The sequence below is a fragment of the Tauraco erythrolophus genome, chromosome 6 (assembly GCF_009769465.1).
Source record: "Tauraco erythrolophus isolate bTauEry1 chromosome 6, bTauEry1.pri, whole genome shotgun sequence".
NCBI lineage: Eukaryota > Metazoa > Chordata > Aves > Musophagiformes > Musophagidae > Tauraco > Tauraco erythrolophus.
In genome coordinates, this window is record NC_141470.1 from 65,776,588 (window position 1) to 65,801,707 (window position 25,120).

At 40.1% G+C, this 25,120-nt stretch overlaps 1 protein-coding gene across 5 annotated transcripts in view; it reads left to right on the forward strand.

The window, feature by feature from the left end:
- Nucleotides 1-527: 527 nt before the first annotated feature.
- Nucleotides 528-25,120, forward strand: part of PPP2R5E (protein phosphatase 2 regulatory subunit B'epsilon) — an 81,972-nt gene continuing 57,379 nt past the window's right edge. For 2 of the 5 annotated variants that reach the window (XM_086614150.1, XM_086614152.1), the window contains exons 1-2: nucleotides 528-612; nucleotides 3,420-3,583. In XM_086614150.1, coding sequence (XP_086470276.1) covers nucleotides 3,427-3,583 — 157 coding nt within the window. In that variant the 5' untranslated portion in view covers nucleotides 528-612; nucleotides 3,420-3,426. Of the gene's footprint in view, nucleotides 613-753; nucleotides 863-3,419; nucleotides 3,584-24,631; nucleotides 24,688-25,120 lie in introns of those variants that run through there. The other 3 variants (XM_086614151.1, XM_086614149.1, XM_086614154.1) reach the window with 3 other exon arrangements.

Genomic DNA, 25,120 nt, shown 5'->3' on the forward strand with positions numbered 1-25,120 from the left:
GAGTGAGTGAGTGAGTGTGTGTGAGTGAGTGCCATGGCCGGAGCCCGCTGAGAGTGACAATAGGAGCGAGCCGGAGCGCGACCCCGACGCCCACCGGGAACCCCCCCGCTCACCTGAGGCAGCCGCCGGCGGAAGAGGCCTTCCCTCCTCTCGCAGCACCGCCCGCCCGCCCGCCCGGCCTGCCCCCCCTCCCGGCCGCCCGCACCGCGCCCGCCGCTCCCCCTCGGCTCGGCCCGCACTCGGCTCCCCCCGCGCTTCCCCCCCCCCCCCCCCGCCGCCTCCTCAGGGCCCCTCCGCAGGGCTCCGCCGGGAATGTGAGTGAGGCAGCAGCCATCGCAGGCAGCGGGCCGCGCCGAGTGCATGGGACTGAGCGGAGCCCGAGCAGCCGCCCGCTCCTGAACCCGCCGCCAACGCCGCCCTGCGCTGGGGAGGCCGCCAACGCCGCCGAGGCCTACAGGCTCCTGCGCCGCCGCCGCCGCCGCGGCAGGGACCGAGCCCGGCGCGTATCATACTCGGGCCGCCGCCGCCAGGCATCGGCCGCGCTCCGCCAAGCCCGGCTTACGCCGCTGCCGCCTCCCTCTCGTCTCCGGCTTCTCTACCAGGAGGGTCAAGGTAACTCCATCCCTCCGGCCCGCGGGGGAGCGGCGAGGCGGCGGCGGTGCGGGGAGGAGGCGCGGGCGGGCCGAGGCGGGGGGAGCCGGGCGGCGGTGAGGAGGCGCGAGGGGCTGCGGGGAGGACATGTTCCAGCTGCGGTGCTCCGCGGCTCCCTTCTGGAAATGACAGCCGATAGCAGCAGGCGGGAGGCAGCTAATTACACCTCTGCTTCCCTGGGCGCGGAGCGAGCCGCTGGCTCCCTTCCCCGGCGATGATAGCCGTCGGTATTTTCACGTCCACTCGCCTCGCCGTGCATTACACCCCCCTCCCCGCCGGGGACCAGCAGATCTGATGTGCGTGGCTTCGTATTTACCCAAATACTTCGGGAATAAAATGAGATCCCCCGCTGAAAGAAGCGAGCAGCGGTGGCTGGGTTTGCAGCTTTCCCACTCGCACACAATAAATAATCTCGGGCTCCCCCCCCCCCCCCGCCACTGTTCGCTGAGACTGTGTGTTTCACTGTGATAGTGTATTCAGGGGAGCGAACGTTCATTTGGAGAGATGAAAAAAAGATCAGTGTTTACTGTAAGGTTGTTAGGCTGGATGTAGTCTTGTTGAATTAGAATTAGATTTTAATAATTTATAAAGCAGGTTAGGGAAACTGTTACTAAATTTACAGCAGAGAAGTGTCAGTAAAGCTTCTTGCTGACACAATGATCCTGCAGTTTAAGTGATCTACTTTAGTGCCTATCCATTATTATTATTTTTTTGTAATTTAATTTTGAGAGAGTGTGCAAACGTTTCTGCAGCAGTGGTTACACTTTAATGATACACGTGATGAAGAGGTGAATCTTTTTGATGAGATGAAATAGGGCCAACCAATTCAGGTTTCAAGAATATATTTTTGCTGGTATTCCCATAATTTGGTTTATGTAACAGGTAACTTTGTGTTTGTATGTTTTTTGGCAGACTGTTGAAATCTTAGAAGTGGGTTGCTAAAGTGCAGGCCGTTCTATTTCAGTTTATCTGACTTTTTTTATTTATTAATCTTGGCTGGGGCCTGAATGCCCTGGTGATGGTGGCATTTTTTTCCCCCCAGATGGTAAACAAGACCAGTTTAAGGTACAGGTTCATGTTGCTGATAGTATATTATGTTTAGAAAGCGTAAGTTGGGAGTGAAAGAATACCTCTGGAGAAATCAAAAAGATGGAATAAGGTTTTTTCGTTATTGGAATGCCAGCTGCACAGTTCAGCTTCTGGGTGCTGCACATGCTTCCTCGAAGAAGCTATGGAGTTTACACTTCCATTTTTGATAGATTTAGTGCACATATGTCATTTTGCATTAAATAGTTCTTACCTTGCAGAGCTTGTTTACACTCTTGCAATAAATCACACTTGCTAAAGCTTTTCTTACAAAAGACAAACCCAAATAATGTCCGTTTCAATGGATTTAATAATTTCTGAAGTGTGTGAGTTACCGAATGTTTTAATAAAATAAGTACTCGAAAGCGTTCTCTGTGTTGTGGAATCAACTTCTTTTAGCGCACGAGTCACTTCGGTAATTGAAGTCAACAGACACTGAGGATGAGTAATGCTTTCCAAGGACATGTTCTAAGACCCTGATCCTGCAAATGCTTATGCCGATGCTTAACTTTGCAGGAGTGTGCAGCCCTGCTGAAATCGACGGAGCTGCTCCCGTTAATGACTGCGTTATTAACGCGGATGGTTCTGCCGATTTCGGTAGAGGTGCACATGCTGGTGAAGTTAACTGTACACAGAGCTGCTCGAAACACGTAGGCCTGGATTCCTCCGGCCTCGTTTCCCTTAAGTATCGCTCTGGTCTTTCACCAAGGTGTGATGGGCCTTTTTAACAGACAGGACCAGACTGGTAAACGCAATCGCTGGATGGATTAATTCACTGTTTAAACGTTTCCTTGAGAGATTTGTTAGTAGTGTGCAGTCAGCTACAGGAGTACTACCAAGGCAAGCTTTATAGGAAGAAGCAATGCTTATTTCTTAGACCGGCTGATAGACTTGGGAAACAAACTTACTTTTGCTTGCAGAAGCCTTTTTTGGCTCTCTGCCTCTCCCTGCAAACCTTGTCTGGCCTGTGCCCTTAGAACAGCTACGGCTACCACACTGCTATTCCTACAGAAATGCTGGAATGTGGAGTAACTGTATGTGAAGAGACTCACAAGAAAATAACTGAGCCTTTCTCAAATGGAGAATAAAGAAGTAGTACATAAAATTCGTCAGTGTTAGTGAAATTATGAAGCATAGCAATACTTTTTTGCTGTACTTTCTTACATCTCTATAAACCTTGTATGTAGGTGTGGCAAATACACTGTAATTTTCTTCTATTTTTTGTCCTATTCATATTGGTGACTTTAATGCTAAAACAAACATTTATACCTTTTTGTGTACCCATTCTTTAGCATGCATTGTGCCTTCAGAACGAGTTGAAATTAGTCTGTCTGAAAGAACACAAAGTTTAAGGCTACAATCCTATGTCAAGTCTACAGGTGTGTGAAGTTCTGTTGACGTGATGATGTCAGCCTTAGGTCTGAATTTCTCCTGTTGCAGGATTTTTGTCAAATGGAAGACACAGATAAAAAAAGTGAGCGAGCAGAATTATTACACTGTTCCATTAAGTTTATTCCATACAATTTGTACATATGTTTGTGGGTTAGCTCTCTTAACAGTCTGTCTGAGTGAGTTGTCAGCAGGAGAGTGATGCAGAAAGAGAAAGATTTTTGGAGAATTTAGGTTGGTCTTTACTCATTTCATCCATTTAGAATACGTTCGTAACATTTGTTTTCCTTCAGTAGGGATATGTCCTCAGCACCAACTACTCCTCCATCAGTGGATAAAGTAGACGGATTTTCTCGGAAGTCCGTCAGAAAAGCCAGACAGAAGAGGTCACAAAGTTCCTCCCAGTTTAGGTCTCAGGGCAAGCCTATCGAGTTAACTCCCCTGCCTCTGCTAAAAGGTAAGATCAGGAATGATTTTTAATTAATAAAACAATTTTACTCTACAGCTGACTTCTAAACTCAAAGTATTCTATTGCCAAAAATTGCAGGGAAATTTTGCCAGCAGTGAGAAATGTTTCTTGCCAGTAATGTATGTATTTAAGCTCTACAAAATATTTTATCTTTGACTTGAGGGTGTGGTAATTGTTTGCAATACTTTTGAAAGTTTTAAATGATAATGTTAACTCGTACCATGACTTGAGTTTTCAAGGCATTCGGGCTACGTGTGAGTATTTTAGTTTGTGAATCCTCAGCAGTTGACCTAAATGAACACTGATTCTGGTAAGGGTAAATCGACTTGCAAGCACAGGGAAACTGGTTTTTAATATCTTTCCTTGTAACATGTGGGCCTGCAACCTGTGACACTGGTGCCAAATGAACCCCACAGGTGTGTTTTGAATGCCCTATAGCAAGGCATTAATGGGGGGATGGGATCCATTCCTCGAGCATTTGTGAGTAGGTAACTCCCAGCTCATGGCTTCTCCTGCGTTTTTAAAGCGAAAAGTCCCATGGGCTGCAGCCTCTCGAGAGGAAAGATGCTGCCAACCAGGTCTTAGGCAAGACACCACTGTTTTGAGAGCCTGCGTATCCCAGCTCCTGTTGAGTTTCTGCTGGCAGATTTAACCTCTAATTTGGGAAAGAAAATTATGATCTAGCATACTACTTTTGAAAGGATGCCAGTATCTCTGTAATATCTTAAATGCATCCCCTAAGTCCCAGTTGTCATGAATTTCAGTACGAATCCAGAGGCCAACAGCACCTCTCAGAATCAGGTCTGTCTGGTGAGGAAGGAGGAATCGCCTTCCAGAAGTGTTTCTTTTGCTTCAAATTCTCAAATGGTTTATTTAGTTTTGTTAATTTTTTTTCATTACCATTCTTCTTTTCTGTTATAAATAGTGAAAATAAGCATAGTTAGTGCTGATCGTTCTGGAAAATAGCAAGATAAATAGTTTTAATATTACAATAGGTTTAACATTACGTCTGTCCCGTTTTTGCTTTGTGAGCAAGTATATTTCCCACATTGCCTCCTCTGCCTGTTTGACAAATTTGTTAATCAGGGTATTGAAATATGTAATAGACGTGTAATTGTACTTGGGTTTGGTTTTTAACCCCACTTCTTCATGAGAAGAGAGAAGTTGCAAACCAACCCTCACAAAACCCTTATACCTCATTGTGTGTCTCTTAACTTAATTGAAAGTAGGATTCTAGGATTAGTTCTGGTGCAGTTGACATTAAAATACTTGGGGCTTGTTTCTGTGGGGATACCTGTAAGAATGTGCAAATAGCCATACTGGGTCAGAAGAGAGGTCCATCTAGCTCCACTGCCTTGTGCCCGACAGTGACCGACTTAGAAGCGTGGAGGAGAGTGGAGGAGTGAGGGGGGCCTGGAGTGATGCTGTACCAGAACGCTCTCCCCTTCAGCATTTCTCAGTTGAGGGTCGGTTGGTGCCGCTGGATTTGACTTTGTGGTCTGTGATGGGTATTATTTTATGAATTTTTCTCGTTGTTTTGTGACAGTATTATAAAGAGGCAAATGCTCTCTTAAAATAATTTTGAAGCTCAGTTTTATACTTCTGCAGGTCATTTTTGATATGCAGGTCATTTCCTTTAAAAATCCTAGTTGCTGTGCTTCAGAAGGTGGATGGAGTTGATCCTTTGGCTTAAATGGCTAGATTAGTGGGACACATTGAGATTTGTATTTGTACAAATGAAGAAACTGATGTAACAATTTTTTCATGTTATTGTGTAGTCCCATTCAGGGAGGAAACCAGACACGTGCACAAGCGTAAGAAAAACGTTGCCCTTGTCTGAGGACCTGGTCTTGCAGAAACACAGGCGTGTGCAGGTGCTTAGTTTGGCTGCTGTAGCTAGTCCTGTGGATTGGCATGTAAAACTATAATAAGATAAAACAAACAGATGGGGAGCAGAGAGTGTTGGTGAGACATTTATGATTAGTGTCATAATGAGTTACAGTGGTCCAGCTTCAAATGAAGAATCTGGTCCTGTGAGTTAGTTTTCCCTCTTTGACTTACTGTGGATTCCCAGAGGTGCAGGGATCTCCCCGTGCAGATTAAGTTGCAGGATTTGGCCCTAACAACCTCTCTGAAACAGCAGTGGTGTTGGTCCCTGCTGAGGGGACACTGGCAGTTAAAACTCGTGCTACTGTTTGGAAATATTCTTGACCTACATTAATATCTGTAATGTTCAGGATTATCAAGCCTGAAAGAAGTGAGGAAACAATTTCCTCCCGCGTTTTTCATACTTTCCTTGGGCAGTTGCCTGAATGTCCTAATCTTTTAAACTCTTAGGTTTATACTTCTCTTCAAACAAGTGACTAGTCCTATTACTTCAGTCCAGTAATCATATGATTTCCAATTTTGTCCTTATTGTTTGGGTCTTTCAATCCAAAGCAGAGAAGAGATTTCAGCAAAATAGCTTTTAAAAGTCTCAGAAAAATGAAATCAGTTTGGAGATCTACAGTTGCTATGTTTATTTAAACTTCTTGTTTGGGGTAAATTTCAAGTTTAATCAAACCTCTTCTGAAATATTTCAGTATTGGCAATTTTTAGAGGACAGACCTCGAATTCAACCTTATATCTATGATGTAGGGCCTTTGCTGACAAAAACATACATGCTGTGCTCCCTTCTTTTTCTCTTTTTTGGTAATTGTATGGCATATTGACGTTTGCAGGCTACCTTCTCTCAAACAGTACTTTTACAGAGTTCAGTGTCTTCTTTGATTACAAGAATCATATATGCAGAAAACTGGATAAATGTTTAGTCCATTCTGTGCAGGTTTTTATACTGTGCCTGTCACCATAATGATTTGAGCACCTTCCAGTAGTGTATTAAGTGACGCGACTCCACATCTGTCACATCTTATCTGCTCTCATTCCTTTCCCTAGGGGCAGAGTCATATATAGTGAAATGGCTTGTTTTGGTAGTGTTTTAATGCAGTCTGTTGCCTTCTGCGAACATGCATGCCTGTATTGCAAAAACAGATAGATAAGTCAGTGGTGGTGGTGTTCATTTGGTAATAAAAATGTTTCAGGAAAGAAAAATAGAAGAGACAGTGTGTTTTGATGCTACGTACAAGTCTGAACGATAACCTGCTATTTAGCAAATGTAATAAGAACAACTGGAATTTTTGGTACTGCTTATTCCAGGAAAAAAAGTGTAGACAAATTAAGTTGTTACTGTTTTTTTTGTTGTTGTTGTTTGGGTTTTTTTTTTCATTAACAGAAGTGTGTGTATTGTATCTTTTTGTAAACAAACATGTAAAGTGCTTAGAAAATAAGATGTGCCTTCTGAAGCTCTGTTGGGCTGAGTTTAGACTTTCAAAAGCCATAAGCCAAAAAGCTGCTCTGCCTACAGTGAAGACTTAACTTTTCTGATTATTTAATTATATCTTTATTTATTGAGTTGTTACTAAATCTAAATTGGAGTTATCTTTTCTAATATGACTAATGTCCAATAACACCTTAAACCCAGCCTTTTCTCCTTTCTTTCAAGGGCAGAGGACTGGGGCGAGAAGTGCATATGAGAGTTGTGATACAATTGTTTTGCATTTTCAATATGTGTATTTTTATACATATTTCAGTCTCACGTGTGTATTTTAAATCGTTTGCATGTGTTTGCCTGATGTGTCTTGCAGCGCGTTATGGGTTTTCATTTTGGCTTTACATTCGAAGAGGCTGTTGGTGTCATGAAGGCTGGCACGTCCCCTAGGTAACTGGTTTGTGGCAGAGTAGCCCTGGTGAAGGGCCCTTTTTTAGGAATGAATATTTCCACCTCTGTGCCTTAGTCAAACCCAGCTCGAGTTTGTTAACCAGGTTTGTGGCATGCCTCGGATCATGCTTTTTCTATAGAGGAAGATAGATTATGTGTGCATTGGATAAGTCTGTTATTTACTAGGGGGTTATTGTGCGTTCATTTTGTATAGATGCTCTTTTTACCTGGAAGTCTCTAGAGGCAGATCAGTAGGAGTCTAACTTTAGAAAGCAATTGGTTGGAAAAAAAAGTATATTGCAGTGCTGGACACGTGAAAACACAGCAATTTCGGTATGACTTGTGAAAGGGAGAGTTCATTTGTCTTTCTGCTTGTATCTGTAATGGTAAGGGAGTGTCCAGAGGATGAAGACATACATGTAAATGACTGAAAAGATCATATGCCTTATGAATGCATTTTTAGCATCTTGAGAAGTTGGACAGAAAACTTGTATGTAATTCACAGTGTTCTTCCCATCCCCCTCACCCTCATTACAAATACATGAGTTAGATAAAGCAAACCATCCAAAAGTAAGACTGTTATATTTTAAATCAGTGTATCCCGTTTTTCTAATTTCAAGGTGTGCCTATTTTTTCCTATCATTCTCCCACATTTTCCAATGATCTAATATAATTAGTGTAGTTCACTTTCAGATTTTCTAAAACTACTGTATATTTTTGCTGAAAACAGCTCAAAGTATGATTTTTATTTTTAGATAATTTTTCTTCCTTAGCATAGGCACTCAGAATTTCTCTGTCAACAATACCAATTGCTTTGCTACCTCAATATTATGAAATTTATTGAGCTTCTAAGACATTTATCAGATAGTTTCCATGGCGTTAAAGAATTGCTGGAGTGACAACAAAAGAGCATTGCACAGTCGGAAAGGGAAGATCTCTTTTTACTTGCTGTTTGCTCTTGATCATATTATTTCCCTACAGTTGAGATTTTATTATAAGCTTTTCTTATGAATCCTATCTGTAGGTCAAATGCTGAAGTTCCTATGTAGTAAAAAATCCTATCAACTCCAAAAGACTTTTGACTAAGTGAGAAATGCAAGATGTGCACTTTCTTTTTCAAATAGTTACTTTTCTTTTTTTTTTAATCTTCTTTATCGTAATAAAGTCTGTTTTTTTTTCAGACTTACGGATACCACCTTCAGAATTGTGCGTACAGGAAATAGTTATGATTTGAGTTGTAGAAGAAAAAAGATTAGAGCTTCTATTTTTCTGTTGGCTTCTTTGGCCGTTGGCTGCTTGTCTTTTCTGTGCTAGTCTCCATTTGTGAAATGTGGAATGCTGTACGGATAACAGGAAAGTGTTAATAGTATACCCAAGCTAAATACTTTCTCCTAATTTATAAATTGAAATTTAGGGTCATGGTGGTCATGACTTTTTAAAATAAAACTTTCCTCTATTTCCGTAATTGGAAATAGATCCCAGAACTTCTGATTCATTGTGTGGAAGAAACCCTGGAACTTGGTTTGTGCTGTACGTAATTAGTGGTGAATAAAACATCAATCCTGGAACTACTTTTAGGAATTTTGTGCCTATTCTGGTTGAAATAAATCTGCATATAATGGGTGATATCTATGTGAGATTTGGGAATAGGGCCACAATCCCAATAGTGAGAACAACTTAGCCCATTTATTATTTTTTCTTAAAATGTATGAGGTTCTTGCCGTACGTAATTAATTTCTTCACTTTCTGTTGTGCTCTTGACAGTTGTTTTTTGAATATGTCCTTAACTTTCTTTTTAATTTTTTCAACGTCTGGTGGTTGTGGAATAATTCTTTCCAGTAATCTTAAAGGTTTCTGATTGTTTCTAAAACGTGTTTGATGGTGTTTAGAAAGGATCTTGTACTGCTAACATTCTGCCTTTTTGATTTTTTTTCTCTGCTTGTTACTGCCTCCCGCATTTGGAGTGTAGTTTTGTAGAGCTGTATTTGTAGGGAATGGACATGTGTAGAAATGCTGACTTGAAGTTAAGTTCGTAGTAAAAAAATGCATCCATATCTTAACAGTGTATTAGTGAAACTGCAGTTAGTAAGAAATTCTGTCAGCTCAGCCCTGATCTTCTAATGTTTCTGTTCAGTTTATTTATTTCTAAGTTTTTTTAGGTCTGGGTCTGGTGGTTTTTCTATAGCAGTGGTGGTTTTTTGTTTGTTGGGGATTTTTTTTTTTTTTTTTTAACCTAAAGCCTTCAGTGTAATTGAGTTACTTCCTGAATTTCTCACTCTACCTTTTGGAAATGTTAAGTAACGATCATTCCCATCTTTTTTTTTTTTGTTTGTTTGTTTTCTTTTAGTTTAATTTATTTTTAAAGTCAAGTAACTTGTAATCACTGTATAAAATGTATTTCTATACTCTTCACAAAATTGAGTCTAAAGTCTTGGTAATTTTCCGCAGGAATGTTTGGACTTTACAATCATGAGAAACTTTTGTTTTCAGTCTGTATTTGTACAGTATGTCTCTATAGTATGTTTCCTAGTATTATTTATTTCTCTAATAATATTACAATTTTCTTTTCTGTGTCCCAGCATAACCCTATGTAACAGAGGTTCTCTGTAATAGAACCTCCTGTTTCTGTAATAAGTACCTCCTTTATATTCCTTTCCCAAAGTACTTTTGACAAATATGGGTTCTGGTTTAGCCAGGCAATTATCTCTGTATAGTATACGTGATTGTTGAAGTATAGTGCTGCCTTTCATAATTGGTTACGATATGGAGCTTTACTGTTGTGAAAGGTACGTTTTCCATGTCTCTGGAATTATGTGCGTATTTATAAAATCTGTGTTCGTGTATATTAAATGTGTATAATACGTATCTGTGTATATTAGTAAGCTGCATATATATTTAGTGTCATATATAAAGTTTAGGTTTTGAGCTTATTTAATTTTCTGGTTTGTTTTTAAAATTGGGTACTTATAAATGGGATACTCCTTCTCTACAGTAAAGCTTGGTAGAAAGGAAGCAGTCTCTTCACATTCATCCGTTGTAAGCTCCTGCCTCCCTGAGAAAAGAGCACTTTCATTTATGCTTTCTGAGGAGTGGGAGGAGGACAGAAAACTATTTTTAGGTTCAGGGTAACTTCCTTTCACCTACGGTTTTCTCATTCAAGATATTACTGTTTCTTTGGCTCGATCAGGAGAAAATCTTTGGCTCAATCAGGCTCAAATCAAAAAAAAAAAATCAGGCTCAAAATCAAAAATCCTTACAAGTAGCAGATGAGAGGACTCACTGAGTTCAATGAGTTTTGGTTGGCTTGGGCATTTATGGATTAGTGGTGGGATGGTGTAATCTTGCTAAGTGTGTAATCCACAAATAGTCAGCAAATGGGCACACAGTACTTCATAAAGGTTAGGGAAGATCTGTCAGAAAAATACTGGAGTCTTCGTGCAGAAGGGTATGGCAGGGCTTATCTTAGTTGGAAACCTCACTGGTGGGAAGTGTCAGTCTTTGCTGCAGGTGCAGTTAGAGGAGTTTAGGTTTTTCTTCTGGTGGCAAAGCTTCTTAAAGAAGTTCCCAAGGGTGCACCAGGGTGCACTGCCTCTCGTTTGTGCCGAGACAAGTGTCTGTGGGGCCACAGAGTAAACCACATTGTTGACAAACATTTTGCCTGCCTCTTTTGATTTATTTTTTTTTTTTTAAAAAAAACCTTTATAATTTTAGTGATGTGCTTGATCTTGTGTCCTCTAGAACAGTTAATTCAGTGGAACCAAAATGGTGAACTTTTACATAGGGTTGGTAGCTTCTGTGTCTGTGGTTTTCTGCTTTAAAAAAAAAAAAAAAGTAAAAAAAAAAATTGCTGCAGCTACAGTCTGAGGATCTTTAGCAAGTGTTTTCAAAAGATAAGGCAGCTGTCCAAAGAACTGTTGTGAAATACTTTTGTGCCCTTAGTTGTTGCACTTCATTGAAAAAATTGTCTGTTTTGAACAAAATCTTGAAGTCAAGCTACAGGGGAATCAGTTTCGATCGGGAGTAATAATGATTTACAATAATGGAAGGTTTTTCACCAGTAAATGTTTCTAATTGACAGTGATGTGTGTATAATTTTGAAAACGTATATATTCTTAGATTTGTTTAATATAACAATGTATTTTTTTGGTCTCCTGTAGCAAGTTTTTCAAATCACAGTATGTCTGACGTTAGCTCTACATGTTAAAACAAAAAAAACCAAAACCAAAAAAACCCACTGAAAACAAAGTATGTAATATAATAGTTTTATTTTAAAACTTTAACGTTTTATGATGTTTTTATTAATACATTTTTATTTTAAAGGATCATTATTTTGCATTTATACCCTTTATTAATTTTTACCACTATTTTTTCTCTTCTGATCTGCATGACAGCTTCTTAGCTGTGGTATTTTCCTTGCATGTAAAGTGCACAGTCCTTCCCTTAGTATCTACAAGAGTCCAGAGCAGAGGAGGAACAAAGTATAGCAGGGTTGATGTACCTGGTTAAATGGGCAGAACATGAGAAAGTGAAAGGGATCCTTTCTGGGTAGCTTCCTAAAAGGAAAAACAGAATAGCAGGTTGCTGTAAAGTCTGTTGAACATCTCTGGGCATACTGCTTCTGTAACAGTAGCTTCTCCTGTTCCTTGATCTGAGGAGCTTATTCTAACAGCTTGATGTTGGACTTCGGAACTAACCAAGTTACAAGGGGTGGAGGCAAGCAGTTTATAAGTTTGTCCATAATTAGGGTTTTTTTTTAAGATTTTTAAGAATTTCGAAAGATGTATCTGTTGCAAAACATCGATTGCAAACTTAGCCTTCCTTACTTGCAGAAGCTAAAGTGAATCATCAGTGGTATCTCAGGGATGATGAGTAAAGGCAGATAACTGTGTGTACCTACTGGTAAAAGTATTAGCTTTAGGACTTGACTCCCCAGTTGGAGGTAATGGTTAAGTACTCAGATATAGTAATTTTTATTCAGAAAAATCAGATAGATACCTTCATGAAGAATAAGGTTAAGCTGAAATTGCACGTTGTCTGGAGACGTACTTTGCTGTCAGATTATGATTAAAACAATGAAATAAATGTAACTTGCATAGTTACCCATTTTATGCTTTTCATCATGAAGAGTGGCTAGCTGTAAACGTGGTTTGTGTCATGGGAGGGAAGCGTTTCTTTAGGTATTCGTTTATCATAAGGTTAAGAAGGTCTGTCATTAGAATTGTTATATTTAATTTAACTCTTTTTGAGGAGCATCAGAAAAAATGCTTAGTGTCGTTAAGAAGAAACAACTGTGGTTTGTGTCAGATGTGGTCTGTAGTTTTCTGTGGGATTCCTGGAAGATTTTCAGGAAGTTTTAGGGATACATTGTGAGAGATCTCTTATTTCTTCACCATGGTTGTGGTGTCTACCTCATCTGAGCTGGCCTTTTGTTCTTTGGGATTTCGATGCTTCTTTGCAGTGTCATGAGTTTAATATTATTGTGAGTTTCTTGGCTTCTTTTTTGTGTGTACTTGTACCAAACTTAGATTTTCAAGTTTTAAAATGCGGGTGGCAGTACATTTGTTTGTTGCTTTCAAGGTTTTGAATATATTGTCATGTGGATTACATTGTAAAGGAAGGCTACTGCAAGTCAGGGGGATAATCAGAAACTGAGGAAAGGATGATTCCAGATTTTAGAGGAATGAAATATTCTTGGTTTTCTTCCTACATCAGTAGGATGTAATATGAATGCATAAACTTCCATTAGTTTTCTTTGCAAGTTTAGCTCACGTGCTCTCCACTTTGACATTCCTACAGCAGGGCATAGATGTTATATGGAGCCTCTTTATAAGTAAGAAAGTCTTATCTAGTAAGTGTTTGCTGACTTCGCACAACTTTCACTGTTCAAAACTGTTTACAGAGAATATATTTTCCCATCTATGTGGAAACAAAGGTGCAAAAGGTGGTAATTGCAACGGAGACAGTACTTAAATCACTGTAGAGAGCATAACTTATTTGTTGAATATTATCATTGTTATCAAGGGAGAGTAATTTTGGCAGCTTGTTTTCTTTGGTGTTTTCAAATAACGTTTTTGGGATAGCTTTTTGAAGAAGTTGAGGTGGTACTGTGCTACCAGTCATCTTGGTTCTCCTTCAAGAGAGAAGGAGATTTATTCCACCCAGCCCGTACTTCCCCTTTCTTCTTCTTTGCTTGTTCGTTATCACTGCCTGCCTTACTCCCGCGTTATACTTCTGTCGATAACCTCTGACGGACACAATTCACTTATTTTTCCACAAGAGGGTGATAAAACTCATACATGTACAAACAAGCACTTCAGATGGAGTGGGCTGCAGAGGTTATTGGCAGTCTCAAGATAATAAAATTAGCTATATTTATAAAAAACCAAATAGTCTGTTCATCTTCATAAACTCCATCAGGGTGTTACAGCGGTTGTTTGTCTGCACTTCTGGAGGCAAGGCTAGACCTGTAAGAATGGAGATCCACCCTGTGAAGAGCATGCCAGCTCCATCCTACCTCTGTTGCAGTAATCAGGCCTTACTGCAAGACAGTCTTCCCTTTCTCTTATGCATGCAATGATTTCCTTGTCCTTTCTCCTCTGTGCGCTCTTGATTTATTTTTTCTTTTTTCCCCTCTCCTGCTTATTATTAGAAGAAATGGAACCTCCTTCTTCACCAATGCTAAGAAACTGCAATGGTTGAAACTTCTCATCTTAAAAAAGTGCCAAAAGGGTGAAAAGGCAAGACAAAGAGAGAGAGAAAGTAGCCACCACTGTGATTTGCCTTTAATGAAGGACCTTAGTAGCAGTCTGTATCTGCTTTTGGCAAAACCTAGACTTTATCAGGTATTTTACTCATGTTTAAAAGCCACTCTCGTTTCTGGTTTTACCACTAGAAAGGATGATGGGGAAAAGTGGTTATTAGTCCTTCTGAGAAGGGTAGCTCCAAAATTGTCTGTCTGAAGTGGTGGAGATTGTGGCTAAAGTTCTGGCACCTGGCGTTGGCTCTTGGAAGAGCGGTGCAGTTGTCTCTGGGTACCTTGAATGGCAAAGGTACGGGAGCAGACCTGTTAGGTATGTGGGGGAGGACTGGGATGCTGGGCTTGTTAGATACACTTCGAGGAAGAGGCAGGATATCAAAGTTGCTGTTAGCCTGTATTTTGGGTGCGATAAACTCAAAAAAGTGACCGTTGCTGTGAACCGCTTTAGAATATCATCTGAGCTGCCAGATTAAATCTCGTTAGCCACAAGTAAAAAAAACTGCAGCGAGTCCCTTAATATTAGAGGAGCGAGCAAATGGTATCTACACTGTGGGTTAGGCATAAGCTAAGCAGCGAAAAGGCTCCTGGAAAAATTCTAGACACTTCATTGCGATGAGTCAAAAGGAGTCCTGGCAAGGAAGGAGAAAGGAACAAAATGCTTGAGGTTATGTTTACCCCATGCTCCCTTTATCTGTGAAATTTCAGGTCATGGAGTGAAATTTCTCACTCTGCCTTAATTTCAGGAAAAACAAATAAACGCCTCAAATTATAAACAACAAAAAAAAAGCAGTCTTTTAAGAAAAAGACAACCACAGAGTCAGTGATCTCATCAGAATATCTCAATATTTTGTCTCCTTCTAATAGTGGGAAATTCCTAAGGCAGGAGAAATGCGTTGAATTTCTTAGGATGAGTCTGTTCCTCTTCCTGTTCTTTCAGTGTCCTGTTGTCTCTAAACTACTACATCCATAATGCGCACAGTCAAGTTCAGGAAACAACACCTGGAGCACCTTGCTTCTTGGGCAAGAAGGGCCAAGGTTAAAGTTTAGTTCTGTTATCTCTTAAGTTTCAAGTGGGACAGATTCTTCCAGCTAAGGCACTTGAGGGAGCCATCCCCACCTCAGAGCAGCCCCTCTACAAGAGAAAAAATAAACCCTACAATCTCAAATCATTCTTAGAATTTCTGTATATGCTGCTGAACTGATTCTGAGAGAGCGTAAAGGAATTGGAGAGATTCTAATTCATGTTACCAATGTAAAAGTTTTATTCTTAAGTTTTCGGGATGTTCTCCTAATGAAGGAACGCCATGATATCTAGACACAGAAGTAAGTGGCTAGAGCGAGGTTTCGAAGTGTATCTAAGCAAGTTTCTTTGATTTCCTGCTTGGTAAGGAACAGTCATGCCCGTTGCAGAGCCTATCTTAATCAAGGATTTTGCAGAGAGGAGGATTGGCATGCCCTTCAGAGAAGATTCTGAGGTGACCTCGTTTGACATGAGTGCATTGTTGGTCTCCCCTGGTTTTGCACAGTTGATCCTAGCATGAGCAGGCATTGCACTACAGCAAAAATTCGTTGGAGAGCCAGCATCTTCAAAGTTATTTCACTTGTGGTGAGATGTGCCAAAACTTCATGGTCAATAAAAGCAAACGGTTTGGAAATGAATGTATTTTCATGTTTATTTGTTTTTGCATAAGTAGTACAGTTCTGGATTAAAAAAACCCCGGTATTTCAAATATAACGGAAAAGCTCTACAACAATGCATATTGTACAATAATAGAGCACGGGCTGTTTTTTTTTTTTCATCACAGTTGGTCTTTTTGGATAAAGCATTCGATACTTGATAATGTTTTTGCCCATGTAGTTTTAAATGTCTCAAGCAACAGGACCTATCTCATGTCCAGAGCTGCAGTTGGATAGAGTGCCCACCCCGTGTGCACCTGCTCCTCAGGAGAGGAGTCAGATGGGTTTAAGGGATACAATTCAGCCTTCCTCCCCATTTCTAGGTTCAGTGGCTGGATAGACAGTGCCTCCCCCTCTTCAAGCTCATGTCGCATTTGTGGTTAATGCCATTTTTCTGTATTGTTGTTTCCCAGGTTTCTTGTCCATATTGAATATCTATATTTGGGATTATTTTTTCCCAGATGTATTAGTTGGTGTTTTTCCAAACTGAATTTCACTTTATTTTCTGGCCATGTAAGGAATTTGATTAGATTCCTTTCTGTTATTTCTGACTTTACTGCTACTCAGAGTTCCCTATTTAATATCCTCAGAAGATGTTATCTACATGCTATTTTAATCATATAGATCATTAAGGAAGTTATTAATGTCTGGACTAAATTGATTCTTATATCTCACTGGCATTTCTTTCCAGTTGGCTACTTTGAGATTTTTATACTTTTATTTCGAGACTTTTCAGCGTTACTGTATTTCTCAGCCTTTCCTATCAAAAAAAAATTGGAATCAGTTTTAAACGTATGACTTTCAGGGAGAACAGAAGTGTGATCTATGCTGGAATAGAGTAAACTTTGTAAATCCAATCACAATCAAAATTGAATCTGTATTGTAATAATTGCGTATATATCTTCACATTGATTTCAATATACTGTCTTTGTACTTTAATTTGTACAGTAGTAGTTCTTAAATGATAAATTATTAAGTAAATATTTTCCTAGTGGAATGTGCTTTCTATTTTTGTATATCATCTTGAGAACAGAATGTGATTCCTTTCTGTAGGGTCAGCTATTTGAAATACTTGCCTGTGTTTGTTCTAACTGCATAATCTATAATCCTCAATGTGTCTTTAATCCACTTTATCTCTTACAGAACAACATCTTTGGAATAGGGAAGAATATAGTGTGATGGATAGAATCTAAGGGTATAAAGTTTGGGAAAATTAAATCAGTTTCTGAGGTCAGTATTGATAGATTTTGGCAAATACCTGATAGAAGAAATGACTAAAAGAAAATTAAATACTACTCATATTTTCATTCCTAGGGAATGAGTGAATAGTAAGCAACAAAGAGGTTTTACATGTTTCGTATCTGGAAAGATGGTAGAATTAAAGATGGAATTTACCACCTGGCTAATCCAAAACATCTCCCACAGGGTTAAGGGAAAGGAATTGATTTGTTTTCTTTTGATGCTTTATGGTTATTGTATGAAGTCGAATTGAACTTGAACATGTTTACCTTTGCATGCATGACTAAACTAGAATCCAGAGTGCACGTTTCTTAGCACTGACCACTTGAGACTGAGTGGATGCATCAGCCTGGAACACATTTAGCCGTGGGTTCAAGGAGGGGGGGTGTGTGTGCATGCATGCACGTGTTTGGAAGTCTGTCTTTGGGAGAATGAGTGTGTTCTGGTATGGGCTAGTGGTGTTTTTGACAGTTTGGTGTGCTGGTTTTGTTAGGGATTGCACAGAGCTTCTGTTGTGATTGCTTCGTTAGAATAATGGAGGAGAAAAACTTCTGAAAAAAATTGCCTGTAGCCTGCGTGTATTAATAGCAAAACGTGACCCTTTAACAAAATTATTTACGTGGTTGGGGTGGGATCTATTCTGATGGACTTGATAAACTGTGCATTTTTCAAGTAGGTGAAAAAAGAAAGACCAGGCATGAACAATCAGCCATCAAAATTTGAGAAGATTTTTATTTTAACTAACTCTAAACAAACTTTATTTAAAACCACTATTTTTGTGTGTAAATTTCAGGTAGAGTATTTTATTAGATGAATATTGAAGTGTGAGCTGCAAATAGCGTTGACTTTTTTTTTTCCAAGTGTTGCCATTGCTTTTTTATGTTTTGGTAACTGACAGCAATTGAAAATCGTTAAATAAAACAAGTTGTCGAAGGTCAGGTTTCTGTGTTTGTCTACTACTAAGGTATTAGGTACCATTTGTCAGGGGTCTATGGATTTCTCATTTCACCCAGTGAAAAATAATCTGATCTTACAAGGTCTTTGGGTTTTGGGGGTGGAGATAATGATCATGATAAATGGAAGACTTGCACAGCAGAGATTTTTGTTAATGAAGCCACACTACATAGCAGACCTGGGTTCAAATACCACCAGTAATTCTGTTTGTTTGTTTTTTTTTAAAGTAGTTGGTGTTAAACACAAATATTCCTGATTTCCTGTTTTAGAAGATGAAGATCAGCAATGTTAAGTAAATCTGGAGCATCAGTCCTGATGTTTGTTGTTCTTACAAATGATTAGCAACATGCATAACACTGAAAAACTCACGTTCTTATAATACTAAACAGAAGGAGAAAGTTAGTGTGGAATTTCAGTGTTCTACATTTGTAAAACTTCTGAGAATCCTGCGAGGAGAGGTGAATTGCAGGGCAGTTTATTTACATGAGTAGAGATTTCCTCTACAGGAAAAAAAAGATACCATGTAAAGCAGCATGGTCCTTATCTGCTACTTGCCCCTAAAAACAGTTCCATCTAATCCACTCCCTGGAAGGGCTGGGAATGGCTAGCAGGGCAGCAAGTGAATCTGGACACAGGAATGTCTGTTTTGCACCTCCATATGCCATTGCAATAGCATCCATGTGGCTGGAGGGAGGGCCTGCACTTTATTTTTTCCCATGAGGAAATAAGTGGGAATTTGCATTTTTTTTTTTCCCTTTTAGACGACAAGAAGTTTTCTACCAGCTTCACTGTTTAAATTCATATTGTGCTTTCTGTGCTGCCATCCCATTTTCAGAAAAAGAGCAGTTGCATGGAGACAAAGAGGCTGCTGATTTAAGTCTCAATAGAGAAGTCTGTTAGGCTTCAACTGTGGGAGGATACTAAATGTAGCCAAGAGGTTGGCAGATGCTACCTGGACCAAAACTACTTGAAAATATTAAGCAGCTGTTTAGTAGATTTGCCTAAAAAACATTTAATGACTGGAAGAATTGCTGTGAAAAATATGACAGAGGAGTTTTGATTTAAAAATGGGCTGATTGTTTGGATGTTATTTGCTGTTCATGTTGAATAAAAAAAAAAAGTAAAATAGAGTTCAGCTACAAATATTTTGCTAGTGTTGATATGAGGGGAAAAAAAATCCAACCCAAAGCCTTCTTTCTCTTCCCACCTGTCCCTACAATTTTTTGGTAAATTGTGTCAGTTCATGCAACATTTTGGCTTTCATTTTCAAAGGGAGTAACACCGGTTGGCATAATACAAGTTAAGCTGAAGGCTGTGGAGTGTTGACTTCTGACTTTTTCAGAAAGCTCGGTGTATCTGCTGCTACTAATGATTTCTAAGCTGTAACACTGAAAATTTACCTACGGGATTTGTTTTGTGCTGCAAGCGCTGAGAGCACCGTAAGGAGGCCAGAAGCAAGGTGGGGGACTGGACCTAAATTTCTGCCAGGTGCATTGCGGAGCTCCGTGTACGGCCCAAGAGGGGGAGCTTTCTTCATCTGCACCTTCCTCATCCCTGCACTGGCCTGCTCTGCAGGGTGAGTAGTCCCAGGATCTGCCCTTGTTGCCGAACCAGAGCGTAAACACTCTTTAGCCGTATCGTTTCGGGCCTGCGAGATGCTGTGTGGGACGCATGAAGTGAGCTACCCCAGTGGTTTTGGTTGGTTTTCCCTTTTGGCGGGTGGAGAGGGGAGATAAAAAAGTCGCGTGGAGCTGTTATGCTGCATGCCTAAACGTGGAGAAAAGGCCTGAGGAAGCCATCGCTCCGGACCAGGGTAGTTAATTTAAGCAGGGAGTGTGGACTTCTAATTCATTTCTAAGTGCGGTTCCCTTTGTGACCTGTTCCATGAAGAGAGGTGATTACAGGATGTTTGTGCTGGGCCATTAAATAGTTAACATCAGTGGAGATATTCATGCTTCAGAAGCTGAGATTTGCACATGTGTGAGGATAAGCGTTTCCAGTAGAACACGTTTCATACTTGTAGGGGAGCGTAAAACAGTTGACGCTTGAATGTCATTTGGGTTCACTGATTGAATGACTTTCCATTTGGACTAGATGATTCTTTGAGGTCCCTTCCAATCCCTAATATTCTGTGATTCTGTGATTAAGTAACGCACTGATCGGCTGTTGGAGTTCTGCTTTCTCAGACAGTTTGCAACTGGTGATTTGCCAGTTGCAACATCGAATGTGAGAAGAGGAAAACCTTGTGTGCAGCGGGTCAGGACACAGGGTTCCAGAGCTGGTGGAACAAAGATGGGACTATGTCTCAGCGGATGGACTGGATACAATGTTTCAGAACTGATGGAGCAGGACTGGGACTTTCCAGAGCTGAGTGAGCAGAAACTCAGAAATTTTGGCAGAAGCAGATGTGCAAGACGTGGGAAGAGGAAGACTTAGTGAGGAAGGCAGACCACCGGGCGACCCCCCAGTTGCCGTGTGCAGGCGCGACGGTGGGCCTTTATCTAACAAAAAAGGCGGAGTGTTGTCCCACTCCTGCTGCCACGTGGTGGCCCCACGTGGAGGGACGAAGGGTGTACCACAGCCCGCACAGGGGTACAGGTTGAGACGCACTCCATCATCGGAGTCTCTGCAGGGATGCCTGCCATGTGGAGTGCCTGTCAGCCTCCACCCCGGAGTGCAACAATATCCAAGGGTCGACCGTGGTCATGGCATCAGGAGCGGTAGTGCTGGCAGGTCTGTGAGTGATTTGGGTAAGAACAGCATGTGGGCAAACTGCTTGTAGGATTTCTAGGTACACACATGTACACATCCATATATCCGTATATAACACATGTAACCAGTGTGACCCTCGACTCTTGGAATATTCTGTCCTGTGTGTGAGTGACCGAGTCGTACTTACAGTACGAAGCGAGTGCGGAGTCTCGATCCGCGGTTCTGTTCTCCCGCGAGGGAAACAGCCGGAGACAGACGAAGCGATTGGAATATAAGAGGGAATGAGTGATTTTGCTGACTACTAAATAGTGCTGGTGTTGAGCCTTACCACGTGTGCCTGTCTCCTTGCCGAATCCTCGAACCTACCTAAAACAATACTTAACCTGGAAAAAAGTCAAAAGAGGTGATTGATGTTTTGTACCTTTGGAATAGGTTTAATTTTATGTGCCTGAAGCTTCTAGCAGATGGAGTAGAAACTGGGGAAAAAAATTACCTTTTCAGCATGTCCCACCCATACTTAACATACAGCCACAAAATAGTATTCAAATGCACAGGAATCTCTTGATTGAATCTGATTGGGAAATGCAGTTTTCCGTGGCCTAATTTTTCTAGAAATGATTGTTTCATTGTAGGCCAATTTAACCCAAACCTAGAAGATTTCTGAAAAAATATCTGAAAGAAAAAATACTTTTCTTTTTTAAAGTGAGGCAAAGAAATATAGCAAGAGCTTTTTCACGGAGTCTGTGTTGATTTATCTTGGCGACTAGTTCTGCTTCTGATAGAAAGGGGGTTGCAGATTTCATAAATATGTTCCTTGTTGTTTCCTTACTGTTTTGTTACCACACTATACAGAAACGGGGCTAAACAGTTTAATAAATTTTAATTTTTCTTGTAGAATTTCTAAAAAACGGTTACTGAAAGAGTGCACTTTTGCCCATGTGAAATGTTTGCTTTAGAACTTTGCTAGTGGAACCTTGCTGTTTGTCAGAGGTGGTTTTTGTGCCAGGATCAGCCTTTTGCTTTTGTCCGTGCATACCAGCCCAAATTCGACAGAGTTCTGAGATGGCAGAAGATTATTTTGTGTATTACAGCTAAGATAGAGTTATCATAATTAAGAATGATCAGGCATTTCTGCATCTGTTATTAACTAGAGTGTGCATGTGTCATCTTCACAGAGCAAATGAGGATGATTTGTTTCCTCTTAGGTGTGACAGAGGCATCGGTGTTACTGCTGTTTGTGGCACTGGTAAGGTGCATCGTGAGGTCTGGGACTTGGCATGCTTGAAGAAGCTGTAGGAGAATGAGAGATGTAGATCCATTAAATGATCGAAGACCCAGAGAAAATGCCTTGTGCAATACAATTTCAAAAAAAAAAAAAAAATCTATTCAGTTTATCAAAAAGCTTGAGAGCACATATGGTCGCAGTGTCTTATGCGGAGAAAATAGTGGTCAAATACAAGAAGAACTAATGCTGTCGGCTAAAGCCAGAAATTAGGCATGCGTTTTTAATGATGAGGAAAAATATGTGCTGGCAGGAACTGTTTAAAGTGATGTTAGACTCTCTGTGTGCTTCCAAATCAAGAGTCACGACTTTTAGAAAAGTTGTATTTTAGTTGAACAGGAGTTACCAGATTTAATTCACAGAGAGCTGCTTCATTAAGAAATCTTAGGGACTGTTCCATTTAGGTTGGACTATCTGCTCTGGTAGGTGCTTCCAGCTTGCAGTTTCCTAAATCTGCAGCTCTAAGACCCCAGCTGTTTCAGAAGCTTTGAAGGAAAGGCAGTAAGAGATTTAGGAAGAAAAGTGAGGCTTTCATGAGTTTGACTAGTTGGATATTCCGTTGGAGGAATTACACTTTGTTGTTCCTCTGCCTATCTTGGGAGATGCTCTGCGAGTTGTTTGGAGCTGCTTGCTCTTCTTGCTGCTCAACCGGGGACACTGGGTCGTGATTTACAGAGTGGATGATGACTCAAAACACAAGTGAACTTGGTGGGAACTAGTCTTGAGTACTGCACAGCCCTAAGTAAACATTCAGGAAAATCAGGATGTCTCAAATTGGGCATTGAAAATTAATGGATGCTTTTAATCTGAATCTTTTTATTTCTCAGTGTTCTTTTAAATTAGTATCTTGTGAGTAATACAGCATAAAAATGACAGTCTTTAAAAATGTTATTCTTGTTTGGTTTGAGAAAAACAAGAGATAAAAATTAAATATGACATTCTACAAACCCTTTAAGATTTGCTGCTTTTATTACAGCTAAGTAATTGAAAGATTGCTCTAATCTTATTTTAATAGAAACAAATCTGATTGAATTCTTTTTGTTTTTCTTTTCAAACATCACAGAATGTCACAAACATTTTTCAAAAGTTGCAGCCTAGTGAAATTCAGGTCTGATCCAGACTGGAGCACTGTCGCTTCATTGGCTTGCCGCGAGTGTGAAGTCCATTCCTTCTCAATCAGTTGTTTTTTTTTTGAAAGTAATAAAACTTTTAAATGAATTATTCTGGTTTTTAATTCATCATTTCATTATGCAAAATTAATTTTTCTTCGTAAGAGTGGTGTGCTGTGTATTTTTTAAATTGTTTTAACTGAAATCTGTGTTTTATTTCACTGCTTCATCAGATCCATTTCTTCTCATTAGCATGTTTTAGCAGGCCTCACCAGGTTAAAGTGGGGCTGTAGATATAAAATAGTTTGAAACTGCGCTTCTGCTTCCATTTTCTCACTTCCTTCTGCCCGCAGTGAGCACAAGTATCTTTGCGTGCCCTCTCTGCCCTCCTTTCTTACTGCTGGGAGAATGTTGGCACCACGTGCGTTTGTCATCTCCGTTGTCAACTGAAAACAGTTCAGAGGCAAATGCCTTGTGTGTTCACTTGGTATTCCCTTCCTTGGGTCAAAATCTTAGGAAATATTGAACAACTCCCTATACTGTGAAGTGATGTTTTACAGCACCAAAAAGTTCATCTTTGTGGACTTTTGGTATATTTATTCTTCTAATTTTGTGGTGTAACGTGCAGTAATTTACTGTAACGTTACATGTCCTTACACTAACTTTTGCCCTCCTTAGGCATTTGCCTTCCTATTTCCAAACAGGTGTCTTAAAAGTAGTCAAGCAGATCATTGAAGGTAGAAGGGAATGTCTGTCCTTTACACTGAAATGTGTGAAACCTCAGAGATGCTGACGATATGATTTTAAAAAAAAAATAAATAAAAGGGAGCAAAAGAAGGAGGTTTCGTGTCTGTTTTATACAAACTCCTTAAAACTTGCTTTTTGATTCATTTTTTTTATGGATTTGGGGAAAGTAAACACAAAATGCTGATGAGTCCAAAATTTGTGGAGATTTGATATATGCTTAAATACAGGCAGTGAATTGCCGAAATGAAAGCCATTCAGCATATCTTGCTGAAAAATGATTATGCTCTCGTTTTCTGAAAAGAAAGGATTGTAATTCCAGCTTGCCGTTTTAAAAGAAGTATTTCCTTCAACATTGTTTCAAGATAGAGTTTGAAAAAGAAAGTAATTCATAAAATGTTGAAATACAGTTCAGTGTCAAAGCAACCGAAGAATAAAATTACTCAAAATAAATAGCTGCTCTTATTTTGAAAGCACATCAAAGTGGAGGAGCTTCCTTTAGGCGTAGTTGCTATCGGCTGCACAAACCCCTCCTTTCTGCCACTGGATGATAGAGAGGAATATTAATAATATCAGTTGTGCCTTGTCATATTTTGCTGCTTAATCATCTTGCTTGGCACTCCCCCGGTCGTGTTTCGGGTTCTGTGTGGCCGTAATTCAGGAATTCAGCTCACTCGGGCGCTGGTATTACAGTCCAGTAATCAAAGAGGCTGGGATTATGCAGATAATGAAAGGACTGGCCAGCGTGTGTTTACCCAGGAAAACTGGAGTGAAGTTGGAGACAGTAAACAGCTGGGGAGCCGCCTCCTGCGCCGGACCATGGATGTGGCTCCTACGTCACGGCTGCGTTAGAGATCCAGGGTGGGTAAGCAGAAACCGAGAGCGCTCTCGGGTTCAGAAACCTGTGTCAGCAGTTAGTGCTTGAAGTTTCTGCCATGGAAAACTCCAGTCTCTTACGAGTCTTCAGTCATGTTGTGTTTCATATGCTGTTGCTGCTGTCGAAAGTAGTATTTCAAGGAGGTTGCTAACGTTTTGTGAGAAAATACTTGATTTATAAGGCAACAGTTTCCTGGAAATTAACATAGGTTAGAAAGATAAAGACAGGCTATAGCATGAATCTGAATGCAAATAAAATAGAAAACCATTTTTTTTGTTTGTTTTCCTTCATTTTTTGTTAAGAACTACAATTTTAGAATCTAAACCTAGCATTTTCTCAGAGGCTGGCACTGAAGCTAGTGAACCGCTTGGGATTCAAAGCGTTGCTATCTTTGTCTGGATCACTTTTAAAAAAAAT